Here is a 17,214-nt window from a genome sequence, read left to right as displayed (position 1 = left end):
CGTATTTCTTTGAAAATGAGGACGGCGAGACGGTAACTGTGAATGGTGAGCGCTATGGCCGCATGTTAACCGATTTTTTTTTGCCACAAATTGAAGATATGGATACGGATGACATGTGGTTTCAGCAGGACGGCGCCACGTGCCACACAACACGACCGAACATGGCCATATTGCGAACGAAATTTGAGGGACGCATAATTTCGCGTTTTGGTGATGCCAATTGGCCGTCCAGATCATGCGATTTGAACCCGCTAGACTTTTTTTTTGTGGGGTTATGCGAAAGACCGTGTCTATGCCAACTCTCCGCAAACTCTTGAACATTTGAATGACAACATTCGTGAAGTTATGACCGAGATACCGCCCCATATGTGCCGAAAAGTCATCGAAAATTACCTGTTCCGGATCAAGGTGTGTGAGGAAGCCCTAGGTGGACATTTGAATGATGTTGTATTTCACACATAATGGCATAAACCAAACTTTAATTTGAAATAAAAGTTTCGTCGAAATTCGAATTCTAAATGTGTTTTATTTCAATTTACTTTCGGCCCAATATAAATAATGATGGATTGAACACTTACCTTGTATAGACTATTCTGGCAGCACCGTAAAACAAATACTGATAAAAACAAACGAACATATGTTGAAAATTGCATATATTTAAGCGTTTCTGAAATGTTTCCTAAAGGAAAATATCAGGGACGCAAACCAAAACAAAATAATTCTTTGAAGATATGGAACAAGTGAACCAAACAACTCGAAAAGTTCTGACACTTGCATCGATAGTTATCACTCGCTCGGTGCTATCGAATTTCTCGATTTCTATAATAGTAAAATAGAGCTAAGGACCAAAATTCTTATCGCATCGATTTCTATAATAGGGCCCTATAATTCTCTAAGTAAGCTTTACAGTCATTTCAGATGTCTTGTCCAAGATTACGGAAACACAATCCCAACAGCACTAGAGGTTTATGGTTGGGCAGTTAAACAAAATGACAAATGTATCACGAAGTTGAATTTCTGTTACTTATCTAAAGAACAGCATACAAAAAAAAGGCGAGTGAGCTTGAGCAACTATTCAATCACGCGAAAACAATATCGGGAACACCAAAATTTAATTGCTTTATTCCTGTAGATCAAAATAAAATCGCAGCTAGAAGGTTTCCAAATTCAGTAGATGATCCCAAAATCTTCAAAATGTTAGATAAAAAGAAAAAATAGGAAAGATATGATAATTGGATATTTTAGAATATAAGTTAACATGTACATGTTATAAGATCAGATGAATAAAACGGAATTTAATGTCAAAAAATGTCATGTTTTATCACATTTGACTCATTCAACATTCTTGTTATTTTTATTTGTTTTTGGTTGGCTTTCTGTACTGAAAAAAGGAATGAACTTAATTTCAATAAAATATTGGGAAAGTTTTTGTTAGAAAACCTTTTTTTCCTTAAATATGCACAAGTTGCGATGTATGGAAGAGTTTTAGGGCACATATTTATCTACAATTTATCCACCATTTTTTCAAAATCTGAGATGACCATTTTGAGAAAATCGACTTTTAGTTTTTGAAATCAATTTTTATCAGTGTATAATTTCAAAAAATATTGATTTTTTATCTAAAAATTCAATTATTTTCCTAAAACTCTCCCATAGATCACATTTTTGTAGGACTTACCATTTTCGAGTAAAAAAAATGTTATAAAAAATGGTAAAAAATAGTTAGCCCTTTCCATATGTTAGTCTAGACAAATTTTCGGAAAACTAAGTTTGTCAAGTTGATTAATTAGGTAAGGTCTTCACGCCCAGGAAGTTTCATTCAATTTTGAGAGAGTCATGCCAACATCTGGTCGAGAAAATCCCCGCAAAATCGGTCATCCCATTATTTAAATAGTCTTAAACAATCTCGTTTAAGACACTCCAGTTAGTGATGATCGAAATGGCAATTGAAATTTAAAGTCCACAAAAACGTATTGACGGCGCCAGTGGTTGTATGGTTAGCGTAACAGCCTCACAATCCGATCGGCCTGGGTTCAATCCCAGCTGGCGTCGTTGGGATTTTCTGAGGCGAAAAATCTCTGGTTACGTCTTCCTTCGGAGCGGAAGTAAAAGAAGTTGGCCCGGCTCATGAGTTGTTGAGTCTGATAGGTAGGAACAGGTGGAGTCGCCTCCCTGATGTCGGTGATTGGCACTAAAGTGGCGGAAATAGGCCGACGAAAAATAAGCGAAGATAAAAAAAAAACGTATTGAAATCTTGGGTTTCTCACTTCTAACCAGAATCGTTGTTCAAGGTTTTTCTTTCCGTCTCACGAGAATGTGTCTAACTATTACAATGGCGCTTTATTGAACTGAGATTTCAGTTTTTCTTTGCATGGTTAAGGCACCTGACAGTTTGTATCATTTCGTTACTGTTCGCCAGATTAGCATTATTGACAGTCGATTTCACGACATCTAGCCTAAAGTTCCTAAATTACGGAAAAGAACATTCAGTTTCAGGCAAAAAAAAATTGTGAGTGCCATTTCTTCCTTTTCTTGTTTTTTTTTCTTCTCATCGACGGATCGTTCGTTTAGTAAAAATTAAAATTAACTTCTTAAAATAGTTCAAAAAATGACCAGATAGTTTGGACGGCCTGAAGATATATCTGTTGCATGAGAGATTCAATCTAGAACTACAAAACGAATACAATTCGCACTATCAATAACTATAAAAAAATATATCAAAAACAATAACTATAATTATTCCATGCGTTCCCTAATACTTAATTAAACGAACACTCAAGAGTTTTTCGATCCTCTCGCAATCCTTCGCGGTATGGGTTTCTGTTTTTTTTCTCTAGTTTGTGTAGTAATATTATTGCTACCTTTGTTGTTGGCTTGTACCAAGCTGTACAAATTGTCTCTGATGGGAGGAACCCTACGGAATGACCAATGTCACTTTCCGTACGATTTGAAAAATTAAATTATAAAAAACACTCTTCTGTAAGTCTTCTAAAAAATAAACATGAGCCTGATTCACTCATTTTTACATCTTCGAGCATGCAGAAACTTAAGAGTTTTGTGGAGTTCACTTATTTACACATTTGAACGACAAAAATAAACTGTCCTTCCGGCGCTTCCTAACTCTAGCAGATTCATAGTATTTTTTCAAACATTCACACTCATTCCGGCTTCCCGTTTAGTCGTTCCAAAAAATATAGCTGTTCGGATTCAATATCCGGTAGTGGCGAGCGATGACGAGAGCACTGGTGAGGAGAAGCAGGACGGTCGGAATTGGGTTTCGGATGGCGGTGTTGTAAATCGAGCAGTAGGGACACTGGGAGCTGCCACAAACCTCGCAGATATTGAGCAAATAGGTTTGAAGCGAGTCGAACAACGTTTCGTTGAACCGTTCTAGGGAGAGAAAATAGCATCAAAATGTTGTGAGAATGACGAGTTTTAAAAATTTTCAATGCATGGTTGAGTCTTACCCGGTGCATAATAGTCGTATACTCGGATGGGTAAGTATCTAGACATGTTCGCAACTGGCATCCAGCGCTCCAAAGTAAAGTTGACACAAACGTAGTCTTTGTCCAGCTGTAATAGAAGAATCATCATATTTAGAGATAAAGTTGTGGTGGATCTTTAATAATTCAACCATTGTTTGACCCCTTGGATAGCGGGAAAGTTTGACGTGCGAAACAATAGAAATATAAAAAGGATGTCAGTAGTTTTTTAACCTGTAACACAGGTTGATTGCAATTATTATCGTCTCGATTGTCTTTACGACTTATCCGAATATAAACCCTCTAAAAAGTAATTACACCTCTCGTCGTGTCTAGACGGGACTGCGCTTTCAGTCCATTTAGCGAACAGCAACGGTCAGCAGATGTAAAAACGCTCATTTTTGAATCCAAAATATTTCTTTTAATTTGCTTCTTTCATCGATGATCAATTTGTTGTCATGGTCGATAAGGTAAGAAAAGAGAGATTTGATGAGAGTCGAAATCAATTAATATTAAAAAAAATTGGTAGTTCGTGATGTGCAAAACGACGAATGGCACCGGGTTATCGTTAGGAAGTACAGTATAAGCAAGGCAGCGATTAGGAAGATTCTTCTGAAACTAAAAACGTTCGAATCAGTGAAGATCATGCGCGAAGTTATGCACAACCAAAGACAACTCTCCGCGAGATCCTGGAAGTCCTTCAACTTCAACAGTGATTGGTCGAACTGCTCGTCGTCATTTCGTAGCACAGGGGTGGAATGGCAAAGTTGCCCGGAAGCCACATCAAAGGCACAGTTGGAGCCGTTTTTTACAGTTATGTTAATTCTTTATTGACTATGTTAAACTTTTCTTAAATATTGTCCCTTTTTTATAAATTTGTTTAGTAGAACTGATTTATTTCAAATTCGATCCGAATAGATATGAATACCTAATATCTTCAAACATCTCTTTATCGTAAGAACAAAAAAAAACAAGAAGTGGGTTATATCTGCGATATAACCGCAAGGTTTACGTAGGACTACCGTTGGCTCGGTAATCATTTATTTGGAATTGCATCTGAATCAATTCTTATTTAATGAATGAATGAATATTTTGAAAGATTGCTGAAAGTTTTTCTTTTTAGTATGTTGGAGTATGAGTATAAGTATGGAATTGTTATTAACATAAAATTCAACTCTTTCGAACTTGTTGGTGGTCCCAAAACGAACCGATGAAATTTGAGTGGTCTTGTAAAAGCAACTGATGATGTTTGATATGTGATTCGTGAGAATAACACGAGATTTTCCGTGATCACTCCATGCGCAGAATAGAAACTTTGCATCACGATTGCATCACGGGAACACCAAGTCGAATTCGTAAATGGGTGCGAATATTTCTTTCGCTCGGACGCATTCACACGCAAACAAATTTTTCATGTCTATTCCATGCGAAAGCAGAATAGAAACTGATGCTATTGGATTGCATCACGGGAACACCAAGTCGAATGCGTGAATGGGTGCGAATATTTCTTTCGCTCGGACGCATGGGTGAATGGGTGCGAATATTTCTTTCGCTCGGACGCATTCACACGCAAACAATTTTCCACGACTGTTCCATGCGAAAGCAGAACAGAAACTGATGCAAGTTAAAATACTCACCCCTTGCCTGTGTCTGCTATGCTTTCCCAAACACTAAGGGTGGGTTTAGACTAGTGATATATTCATGTGAAGAAATATGATGAGATTTATAGAAATCGCATCAACCGTTTACACTAGCGTGAACTTCTATAATGAATATATTCATATTTTCGGTGAATTTATTCACCTTAAGTAGAACTGCATCCAACTTTAGTGATTTCTCACTAGTGAGAAATTCACAAGCGTTTACATATGCTAAATTTATTCAAGTTATATATACCTCGAATAGGTGTATCATATTTATTCTCACCCGTTTACACCTATTTTCACGTGAATAAATCCATCTATAGCTATAGATCTCCCGAATGTAAACCCGCCATAATGCAAGCGAGCGCAACAAATCACAGCTCGCATGTATTCGCTATGACGGTTTCTCCAGTTTCTCCAGGTGCCTAGATTTTGCGTCCGTGTTCGGGAACACATTGCGATCACCAATCATCATTAATGAGCTAGATTGTTATGACTTCAATAACTTGCTTTAAAAGCAATTTTTTAGCTATTGAAACGATTTTTTGGACCAATAAGTGACAATCATATAACTCGTTGACATTTTATCTTTCGGATGAAGTGATTAATATACCACTCCATTCAGCCGGTAAAGAGGTATTAACGTTCAAAACCTTGCAGTCCAGCGTCACTCTCTCGCTTTCGAAACTTTGAACTTACACCCCGGTACAGAAATGAAAGACGTATTTCTACGTCAAAAGAACAAATTTTACTAATTTTTCATGCGTTTTGACGATGAGACCACTTGTGCCTCGTCAATCATAGTAACCCATAGTAAAGCAACTGCGCTTCATGATTTAGTGAGTACTGGGCGCTCCATCTTGTTGCGAAGAAAATTGAGAAGTTGAAGTTGAAAGTTGAGAAGTTGAACCAAGTGACCAACGTAATACTCCACTTTTCTCCCTAGTAAAAAATCCTAACAACCATTGCGAGTACTTACATAATCGAAATAGAACAACACCTTCCGTTCCTGGTACATTGCCCGCTGCAGGTTGCGCACTCGTTTGCTGAGTATATAACTGTCGAGTTTTTGCTGTTGAATCATATACCCGGTAGGAACCGTCACATCCAGCACGGCCATACCGGAGCGAATCGATTCCTCAGTGTTGGTCCATCTGTTATTGAATACAAAACACGATGAAAAAACGGCACAAACTTCAGACTACTGTATTCCCTGCACATACCTCTGACACACGACGTAACTAATGTGCGACTGATTTCTACCATGGAAGATGGTTCGTGTGGTCAAATCAAAGGCCTTCACGGGTGGCATTGTTTGGTATTTGCGCGAATCGACCGAATATTCTACGTGCATTTGCAGGATGGCATAACCAATTCCTTTGGCCTGTACTTTCACCGTTCCCCAAGCATTTGGTATCTGGTAAAAAGGATAATCACTTCATAAATTCTGAGCGCGAGCACAAGGGTAGCTTGCTATACTCACATCTATTCCCTGAATGCTGGCCAAATTGTGCTTGCCGATGTGCAACACTTTGGATTCTCCTGGCAATGAGGTAGCTTCTACGGTTAGCGTTAGTGCAGTCACGTCCGCAACTCGATTTCTCGTACTGTACTCGGTGAGTGCCTTCATAACTATGCCTGTGTCCTGGGTGGAAGCCCATCCACCGTCGGTTAAACGTTGGCTGTTCAACCAACGCACAATCGCTTCTACGGCAAATATTTCCTGGCGGGACACGTAGGTCAGCAGCGCGTATGCCGTTGTTTCAATATTAATGGAATCGTATTTGTACGGTAGTCTGGGCAAACTGAAATACTTCTGATTTTCCAACTTGCTCGGTGGCTGTGGGACCTCTTCGTTACCCCAGTACGCAAGGTCCGCTGTAATGGGAAGAATAGGTTTTGAACGCATGTTATTGGTGAATGAAACTTGATGGCGCTTACCAATTGTTCTCATGTGACTAGCTAGAATCTTGAACGCATGCTCGGCTTGAGGTGCCTTTGCTTTCGACAACGCAAAGCTCACTATTGCGATTTCATACGGTGAACCGTACTCCTTAAGCAAGCCAATGTTTCTTTCGATGTATCTGTAAGCCTTTTGCTCGGCTGAAGCTACTCCCGCACTCAGTCTCTGTAATTGTCAGAAATGTTAGGCGTTAAAATAATTAACCAACGGAGCAATTCTACGCCAAATCAGTCAGCCGCTGATTGTTTTGAAACTTGGTACTTATTATGGTAACTACCTAAAATGACAACTTTTATCACATTTCGAAATTTATTATGGGCCTGATCACGAACGTCACTTCACGGTGAAAAGAAAAGATTTGTATGCAATTTGTATGCATTTCATTCTGTTTTCACTGTGAAGTGACGTTAGTGATCAGGCCCTATATTTTTAATTATTATATTTTTCAAAAGGATGAATACAAAATCACTGATCTTTCTTTCAGTAAGTAGTCACTCAAAATCTAGATGTCCGATTAAAATATGATGTTTGGCAAAGTTGTTGGAAAATTAAAAAACTACTGTAACTCATGTCTTCACAGCAGAAGTCTTCTACTTCATAATTTGGCTGAGACTTCACCAGCGATTTGAACATTCTTTTCGACCTTTTCGAGATGACTTCCAAAGTGCTCATAATGCAGAATTACATCGGACAACCTCCAACTCAGAGGGCCATTCTTCTTTCAATGCAATGCAACAGTTTTCGGGGTCTGTAACAATTACTATAGTTTTATTCTGATTATTACCTTAAATCTTGTGATCTCCTTTATATAAAAATAGAATAATTCGACTTAATTAGTAGTCGTGATTGTTGCAAATTTTTGTTCGTACAGAGCAATAGAGCAATAACGCACCAAATTAACCGATTCCTGGCCAGAAATTATATATAAACTGGAAGCTATCTAAATTCCAATTTTCAACTCAAAAAAAAAGCTATCTGATCAAACAGGATCTTTAACATCGATTTTGGGAAATAAATTAATATTCCAAGGAAAATTTAAAAATAATAAATAAAATAAAATAAAAGAAAGCTTACTCAGAAATATTTTTTTTTATTACAAACTTTTTATATATTTTTATCAGAATACTAAAATTTAACAAAAACGTAAATAATTATTTTTAAAATGAATGAACATCAAATCTGGTTTTCAATCTTACGAAAATTACGGAATGCATACAGAGATGAGTGCATGTCGCAAAAACTTGTCTTTTAATAGCAAAAGTGGTTCAAAGAGCGTTGTGGATTCGTAAATTACGATGTGGATTACGTAAATTACAATCGCATCCTTTCTAATTATACTGCTTAGCAGCACTCTAGAAGAATTAATAATTTGGAACGAAATAATATTTAAGAATATCGATTAGCGCAAATTCAGTCACGAATGAAATGAAATGAATTGTTTTTTATCTACCTTCAATGGAAATAGATCGAATGAACACATTTTATGAGTTTTTTACAGAATACAGATTTTAGTGAGGGTTTTCAACAATATGAGAAAAATATGAATGTTTGACCAGGTATGTTTCTCAGACTAATTCATCCTTTCATTTACGAATACGAAGTACTCATGGTGGGCAAAAAAATTGTTTTTTTTTAAACACAGAACAAAATTATTGTACTTTCGAATATAGATGTACTTTTTGAAAAATACTTACTAAAAGCGTCCACGTGGACATTGTCTATATCCCCTCCCCCCTCACCATGGACAAGCGTGGACATTTTTGTAACCCCTACACCATGGACTGCTGTGATCCCCCAGAGTGACGTAAGCGCCAAAATTGACATTTTCCTTTTTTTTGTGATGCAGCGATTCCTAACATTGAAAAATCATACCTCAAAAACGAAAAAATAGCATAGATATGTTATGTAAAAAATCCCTAGCTTTCAAGAAAAAATATTTAAAAAATATAGCGCCCTCTAGTCCGAAGCCATGAAACAATAATTACGAAAATAAAATCCATTTTCCAAGGTCAATTTAATATAGGGGTAGTGGGGGGAGACTGGTCAACTGCTTGTTTGGTAGTATAACTATTGACTATTGACACCTATCAAAGTCATCTTATGTTTGAAGAATTTCATGACTTTTGAGTCACCCTGAACTTCAGTGGAGCTGTCGCATGCCAAAATATAAAAACGAAAACCGCTCTCTCGGTAGACACATTCGGCCATAGTTTTGTGCGTTTTGAATTTAAGGAATTTCTAGTGAAATTGAAAGTTTATTTGACCAGATATTTTCGACAAATCAATAGTTCGGACGACTGCTCACATATTCTAGGAGAGGTGAACAGATATTTTGTTCAATTTTAGTGATTATTTCGCGTATTTCGCATTTCGTTGTTTGGGGGGCAAAGTGGTCAGTGGAGGATTACTACTGACAACGTTCTGTTTTAAAAAGCTGATATATCTTATCACCTTCTGCTACTATAGGGGTCCCTTTTCTGGTTTTGATCCACGAAAAAAATGCCACCCCAACCAAAACCAAGTCTCATTATGAAAACGTGAAACGTCGCAGCTCAAACCCGCAGGGCTCGCGCATGACAGCATGACTGTCATTGAGTGATGCTAAAGATGCGCATACATGTATTTTAATGTGGTTGTCATTTTGTTGTTGTTTACTTTTGTTATTGTTGTGTACAGAGTCAGTTGTTGTTTACTTTGGTATTGTTGTGGATCGAGTCATTGTTTTATCGTCCCTATGTACCTACTATTTCAATAACTATTTCAACAAATTTGGCCAAGAAAACACGCATAAATCTATCTCGTGGTATGTACAAGTACCTCCTCACTAAAAAAATGTTCGATTTTTCAACTTTTTTTTTGTAATAATTAAAAATGTACTATTTTCAATTTTCATAATAAATACCGCTTACTATCTTGAACTTCAATATTCATCGAAGAACGGGAATTTTAGTGGTATGTGAACACAGAAAATGGGCATGTTCCTTAGGGTGAGCACATTTCCCCCAGTTCCCCTAAATAAAATATATAGCTTATTGGCTTCAATTTGATATCTCGATCATCTAAATCGGTTCAGGGGTTCAAAAGTTATGAATTTTTGAAAAAAGACATTTTCGGGAGAAAGTGGAAAAAATTGATTTTTTGAAGTACGCTAAGATAGAAATGGGTACCCAAAAAAAAAATACGGGGCGAACCATTAGAAGGGAGAAACCATTTGCTGCTCTAGTTCACCTGTGTCGCACCTGTGTCAAATCAGGTATTCAAATGTTTCAAAACAAATTTGTCTTTTTCATGATTTACAGTAGTTTCAAAGGATATTTTTACGAATTCACATGTTTTAAAGGATTATAATCTTCCTTCTACTGGTGTCAATGCGCCTTTCATTTTAGCTAACTTTTAATCATCCACCAGATGATTATTTGGTACATATTCAGACCTTTTCTGGATTATAATACTTACAAATATTATAAACATCATACTTGCACAGCATTTATATCAGATTTATATATATATATATATATATATATATATATATATATATATATATATATATATATATATATATATATATATATATATATATATATATATATATATATATATATATATATATATATATATATATATATATATATATATATAATCATGTAATGAATAATTCTCGATGACCTCAATTCTGATCATGGTTTGTCCGATTCGCTGATGTTGGTTTGTCCACATGATTACTATGGCAACCGCTTGGGGCGCTGCAATTTTTGTTGTCCTTCGAAAGCAGAAATAAAATTTATCTGTGTTGATCGTATTTTATTTTTCAAGAAAATCTTTAAAAAACACAAAAAAATTGAACAAAACATTGAACGTTTTGAGACGCTTCTGAATCATGTCCGATGAAGCTGAAGTGTTTTGAGATTTTAAAAGTCTTCAATATTAAATTCGATTTTTGAGTGAGATTTTTTAACACTGATTTCAAAATGTTATTTTTCCTAAACAGTTCATTATTTTCCAACAACTTTGTGAAACATCATATTTTAATCCGACATTTGGAAACATTTTAAGTAACTTTTTTTTTGAAGAAAAAGAAATGATTTTCAATACGCCCTTTTAAAAATCAGTCGTAATTCAAATTGATCATATGATTTTGAAAATTGTGATTTTGCGTAGCTTCTATCATATGTATCAAGTTTTTAATAAAATCAAAGAAGGTCGCATCAACATTTGCCGATTATCGGCTGATTTGGCGTGAAATTGTTGAACAGGCAACTTACCCCAGATAGATCTTTAACCGATGATAGCGTGATCAAAACGTGTGCCGTTAGGGTTATGTTTTTCGAGCGGATAATTTCATTGCGCGGATCCTGCGAAGATTGGTTCGCTTTGCGGTCAGGCAACCACGTGACTTCCCAGAAGGAGCCATCCTCCTTCTGGTGTTTCAGCAAGTAGTGAATGTTTTTCTGGATCACCAACGGATCGATGTAGATGAAGTTTTCGTATTCGTAGAAAGACGCCTCCGAGAATATTCGCGCACAATAAGCTGTGAGCCACACCGAAGAAGCGGACTGATTCCAGTCCGATCGGAACAGAGAGAAGGATCCGTCTCTATTGAGGTAGCTGAGCTGTTTCTGGTAACCAATGTTCATGTAATGGAATGCGAATTTTTCAGTTTTCTTGTTACGTTGCTTGATCGCCCGCATGTACTGGATTGTGTAGAAGTTGGCCGAAAAACTGAACATATTTTGTTCCGCGGAATCCATCGGTAGCGAAAGAAGCGAGGTGGCATTGACCGGCATGCTGGGGAAAATCGCACCAACGACATCACCAACAACGGAAATCTTGGCTTTGTTCGAACCGAATACATAGTAACGTTCGATTTCGTACGGTATGATGGGGGTTTCCGTTACATTTACGTGCATGTATTGGAAGAAGTAAGCCCGGTTACTGAGATCGAGCAAAATCGACTGATGACGATGCTGTGGAAGACCATCGGGTTCGACTCGGATTTTGCGGCTGATCTGTGATGCTCCCAGAAGGGTCGATGCGTGGATCGTGACTTCTATCTCCCCCAAGCGAGTTGGTACGATAGGGAGATAAACGTTGGTGGAATCTTGCGCAGCCAGGTATATATAGAACTGATGCTCTCCAAAGGACGTTCTGGGATTGTACGATCGAACAATTCCATCTTCCTCCACATGTACGAATTTATAATCCGGAGAACTATGTAACACCACCGTTGCCTCAACGTCAACTGTCTGGTAGTTGAACACCGCAACACGTATTCCGACCTGTTCGCCTTGCCGACAAACCGAAGGCATCTCGAGATTGATGAAAAATGGTTGCACACCAACGTATTCCATTGGTTTCCGTAACATTCCGAAGCCACGACTGGGACTAACGCCGAAGGCAGATACGATCCAAAGTGCTGGAATCTGGGGAACCTCCAGATTGAAGATATACCTCCCATGGGGACCTATATTGATATCTTTCCACAGCCAAACGTTCCGATAGTGGCGGAAAATCCTATTGAAGCGATACTTTCGGAAATCTCCCAGCGCCGAACTGTTTCTAGCGTCACATCCAGCCTCATCCGTACCATCCTCGCAGTCAATGTATCCGTCACATCGTTTGTCAGATCGGTAGCATCTTCCATTCAAACACTCACTGTAATTCGCCGCCGGATCACACGCCATCGGACGCATCGGCACAATTCCATCCGTAAACACGACCAACCCAACATACGCGAATGTTCTGTTCGCGTCGATTCCGAACGTCGAGCTAGGATAGTACACCAGCTCATCGGGATCCCCTTGGTGGGAAATCCATGTCTGCTTGAACGTTCCATTGGTTGGTTCATCGAATGTTGCCATTCTCGTGATCACGTTCGCATAGTTCAGCTCGTTACCGGCTTGCATCGTGTAGAAGGCGTTATCAATTCCGGACAACCCGACGTACGCTCCGGCCTCGCCATAAATGGCAACCTCAACCTTCTCTCCGGTTCGGGCTTTACGATTATTGATGTGCACTGTGAAATTGTTTCTTGAAATGCCGTTCACCGGATACGTTAAGCTGTCCGCAATCACCTTCCCATACCGGCCAATGTGCCACACTACGATCGTGGCCGCAGGTGCCATTTCCGCGCTCAATGCGACCGACATCGTTCGAACTCCCCCGGACATAATCTCCCGCCCAGTGATCAAAACGATACCTTTTGACATGACCACGTAATGGTAGTCCTTGATGTAGAAATTACTTTGCACATGGAAAACCATATATTCTCCTACTTTGCCGTCTCTCGTGCTCGTTGTAACTTTGATGTTATGGTTATTCGGTGAGAAATGGGACAACATCAACAGCTCCGCGTTGGCACGTTCTCCGGAAGGATGGATGTAGCTTGCGGTCAGCCTCATCGACTGGATTTCATTGAGGAACTCGTTGGTTTGCTTTGTGTTTTCCAGGTTCAAATCATTACGCAGATCTATCTTCAGTTCCCACACGCCAGGCTTATCGGTCATCTGCAGCTCCCTGGACTCGAACGAATTGCGGCCACCACCCCCGCTACGACTATCGATCGTTCCCGAAACCTCCATTCGACCCGGATAGGATGGGTCTATCGGCAGCTTCGATCCATCGTGATATTCCGCGATCAGGTAGACCGAGAATGGCATTGACGGCTTAAACACCTGCGGGGAGTTTCCAAGGAAAGCTATCTTGATCGAGGAATTGTAGATCCGTGCCATGGCATACCCTTCGATGATTTCATCGTAGAAACGCTCCCCGACACGTGCCGTGATGAGCACTTCCATACCAGCCATACTGTTTTGGAAGAGTTGGGAAAGCTCGGACATCGGAAATCGGAAATGGTACGTTCCGTTGAAGAACCTCAGGTACGGTAGACTCTCTCGGTATGTGTTTGTCCAGGAGTCCCACTGAGCATCAGTATCCACGGGTTTTTTCAACCAAAATGGCCATGCTTCGTCGAAGTTAAAGTGCCGTTCGACAACGTACGAGTCCTGGTATGTGTTGGATGCATAGCGTTGCTGATCGGTTTGGGTTTCTTGCCCAAACTGGCTAGTGAAAGTATTTTGTGCGTTATACAAATCGGGATTCGCATTTTGTGTATAGTACGGAATATTTGGGTCAAACTCCCTGCGATTCCCAGTGTTCCACAATCTGTTCATATGATTTATAGCCTTGGGATTCAACCAACCGATCGGTCTTATAGTTGCCTTCAGCGTAAGATTGCCCTTAACAGGGGTCCCGTTGGTGAAATTCGCCATGATCTTCCCGTAGACGTAAGGGTCCGTTTGGAAAAAGAAAGTCGGCATCGTTACGTTTACCTCGAACCGTGTTTGATAGTACTCCTCCACGTTGAATGTCGCTTCTTCGACCTGTCCCTGTGCTATTACTCGAATTTTCCACGCTCCGTATATAGGTTGATCCGACAGTTTGTACTCCAAGCTGACGGATCCGAGATTCGACTGCCGAGACAACCAACGCCTGGTAATATGTCCGGATGGATCCACCATATACACATCGATTGCGTTATCGAACCCTTTGAGCTCCGTTGTAATGGGAATCGTTCTGAACCGCACCATCTCACCCTGCATGTAAACCGGTTTATCCGTCTGAACGAAAACCGTCATCGATCGTTGAGAGAACGTCAGTTTCGTTTCATTCACAAACACGTATCCACCGAAAGTGTTTTCGTAGAATCCTTCCACGCGCAGCTTATAATCACCAACAACACTGGTTGGTGGAATTCTCATCAACAGAGTTTCCGGAGTACCAACACGGACCGATTTGAGCTCGTTACTCATCTCTACTCCATCCCGTGAAATACTAGCGCGAATCGCCATTGGATGTTGGGCCTCGAGCAGATTTACGGACACCTTGTAGATCTGACCCGGACGAACCATTCGCGACGCGACCACAAAGTAAGTGATTTCTTTGCTAAGTGCATTGTTGTTGAAAGAATCGAGGAACGACTTCCGGCTGGCCAAAGGATTGAAACTAACGCGCGGTCGCTGTGTTGTCTGGAATCGGTTCGGGTTGTTGTAGTCCCACGGGGTGCTGGATTGGATTAGCACATCCCGATCTCGGTCTCTGCCATTGTTCGGATCGAACCGATTGTCAATATTGTTCGTGTCGAGGTTACTGGTGCCGTAGAAGTCGCGATTAAAGTTTGGATTTCGTGGGTTGCTGGTTTGTGGTTGCTGTGTTGCACTGCTTGAGGTAGGATTGGGACGTTGTCGGTTGAACGGATCGAGCGGATTATACCGGGGGACATCGTTCGAGTTGGGCTGCTGCTGTGCCCACGTCAAGAGCGCCGGAAAGCTTAGCAGCAGAAGGGGAAGCACACCCGACCAAGTCGGATGTCGCCGGTAGGTCATGCTGTAGGCGGGCCTATTTTGGATTGCTCGCTGGAATGAAAGAGAGCAAACAGGAATGTTAAACAACTGTACGAAGGTAGATTGATTAATTAAAATTCACTTGAGGGAATGCTTGTAGTTTCAGATACTTCTGAAAAAAACATAAGTATTCGAGTTTAGTAAATAAGGTGCCAATGAATGTATGGGAAAAATCGACCATAAAATTTCAAAAAGTTACCCTGTACAAAATATTCACTATCTCGAAAAAACACACTATGCACAATTTCAGCTCAATCGGACTTAAGGGAGAGTGGCGCAAAGCAGTCAAAGTTTGAGTTTTTTGAAAATCGAAAAATCACCCAAGAGAAAATCGGGGTTTCCGAAAAAAAAAATTTGATATCTTAAAATTGAATGAAGCGTCGAGATCTACTGTCATCTCGGAAAAAAATTGTCAAAAATCGACACTCTAGGAGTCTTTTTTTTCGTAATACGAGATGAAAAGTATGGTTTCGGGTGCCAATAAAAATAGTTATCTCGATTTTTCATTCGAAATTTGCTGCGAAATGTTGATTTACACTATAATATACCCTATGCAAAATATAAGCTCATTCGGACTTCATTCACTCTGGTGACTGAGACGTTAAAGTTTGAATTTTTTGAAAATGTCTTAAAATTGCATGACACGTCGAGATTTATAGTTATCTAAAAAAATATCAAAATTTGACCATTCAGACAGAAAGTCGACCAAGTGCCAAAAAACAATTTTTTAGGACAAAAAGATTGTTTTTGTCGAGATTTTAAATCTCGACAAGTAATGCAATTTTAAGACATCACTTTTTTTTAAATCCCGAATTTCGATGGTCTTTCGTTTTTCAAAAAACTTAAATTTTAACATCTGCGACACTCGTAAATGAAGTCAGAATGAGCTAATATTTTGCATAGTGTGCGAATCAACATTTCGCAGCAAGTTCCGAAGGAAAAACCCAGAGAACTATTTTTATTGATACCCTCTGGTTTTGGGTGTCAATAAAAATATTAGTTAAATAGTTATTTTCGTCTCGTATTGCGAAAAAAACCAAGTCCCAGAGTGTCGATTTTTGACTATTTTTTTTCGAGATGACACTAGATCTCGACGTTTCATGCATTTTTGAGACATTTGGCATAAACATTTTTCTTTCGAAAACCCAGATTTCCTTTACTCACCCCTTGGGTGATTTTTCGATTTTCGAAAAACTCAAACATAGACCGCTTTGCGCCACTCTCGCTTAAGTCCGATTGGGCTTATATTTAGCATAGGGTGTTTTTTCGAGGTGGTGAACATTTTTTATGGGGTAACTTTTCGAAATACGAGATGACCATTTTCATTGGCACCCTATTAGTAGATATCGACAACGAGAACAGTTGGAAATACACTCTGTCCAACTTCTATGAGACGACCTTGAATATATTTCGTTCTAACCCAAACACTTAGAATTTCAACAAATATTTTCATACATTGTTGAATACTACTTTATTCAACGTCAATTTCGTTCAAAAGAGTCGTTTGTTTATTTATTAGGCTTAAATATGATAATTTCAGCTGCCCAGTTTTTATAAAACCATTTCAAAATTCATAGGTATTATCAATGAAAAATTCAAAACAATCGGCAGATTTGAATGTCAATAATTGACAACCTTGTCATTTCGGTTAATGACTTGGAAAATTCGGGCCTGATCACGAAAGTCACTTCGCGGTAAAAACGAAATGATTTTTATGCAAGGTTATA

At 39.1% G+C, this 17,214-nt stretch overlaps 1 protein-coding gene across 2 annotated transcripts in view; it reads right to left on the bottom strand.

Moving 5' to 3' along the window:
- Window positions 1-2,321: 2,321 nt before the first annotated feature.
- Window positions 2,322-17,214, bottom strand: part of LOC129777273 (CD109 antigen) — a 64,867-nt gene continuing 49,974 nt past the window's right edge. For both annotated transcript variants that reach the window (XM_055783476.1, XM_055783475.1), the window contains exons 2-8: window positions 11,351-15,499; window positions 7,067-7,253; window positions 6,609-7,003; window positions 6,349-6,542; window positions 6,105-6,279; window positions 3,468-3,573; window positions 2,322-3,390 (exon numbers count right to left, since the gene is read on the bottom strand). In XM_055783476.1, the coding sequence (XP_055639451.1) occupies window positions 3,176-3,390; window positions 3,468-3,573; window positions 6,105-6,279; window positions 6,349-6,542; window positions 6,609-7,003; window positions 7,067-7,253; window positions 11,351-15,469 (5,391 nt within the window). In that variant the 5' untranslated portion in view covers window positions 15,470-15,499 and the 3' untranslated portion in view covers window positions 2,322-3,175. The remainder of the gene's footprint in view (window positions 3,391-3,467; window positions 3,574-6,104; window positions 6,280-6,348; window positions 6,543-6,608; window positions 7,004-7,066; window positions 7,254-11,350; window positions 15,500-17,214) is intronic.

Source organism: Toxorhynchites rutilus, chromosome 3 (genome assembly GCF_029784135.1).
Source record: "Toxorhynchites rutilus septentrionalis strain SRP chromosome 3, ASM2978413v1, whole genome shotgun sequence".
Taxonomy (NCBI): Eukaryota; Metazoa; Arthropoda; class Insecta; order Diptera; family Culicidae; genus Toxorhynchites; species Toxorhynchites rutilus.
This window is presented reverse-complemented; position numbering and strand designations above follow the sequence as displayed.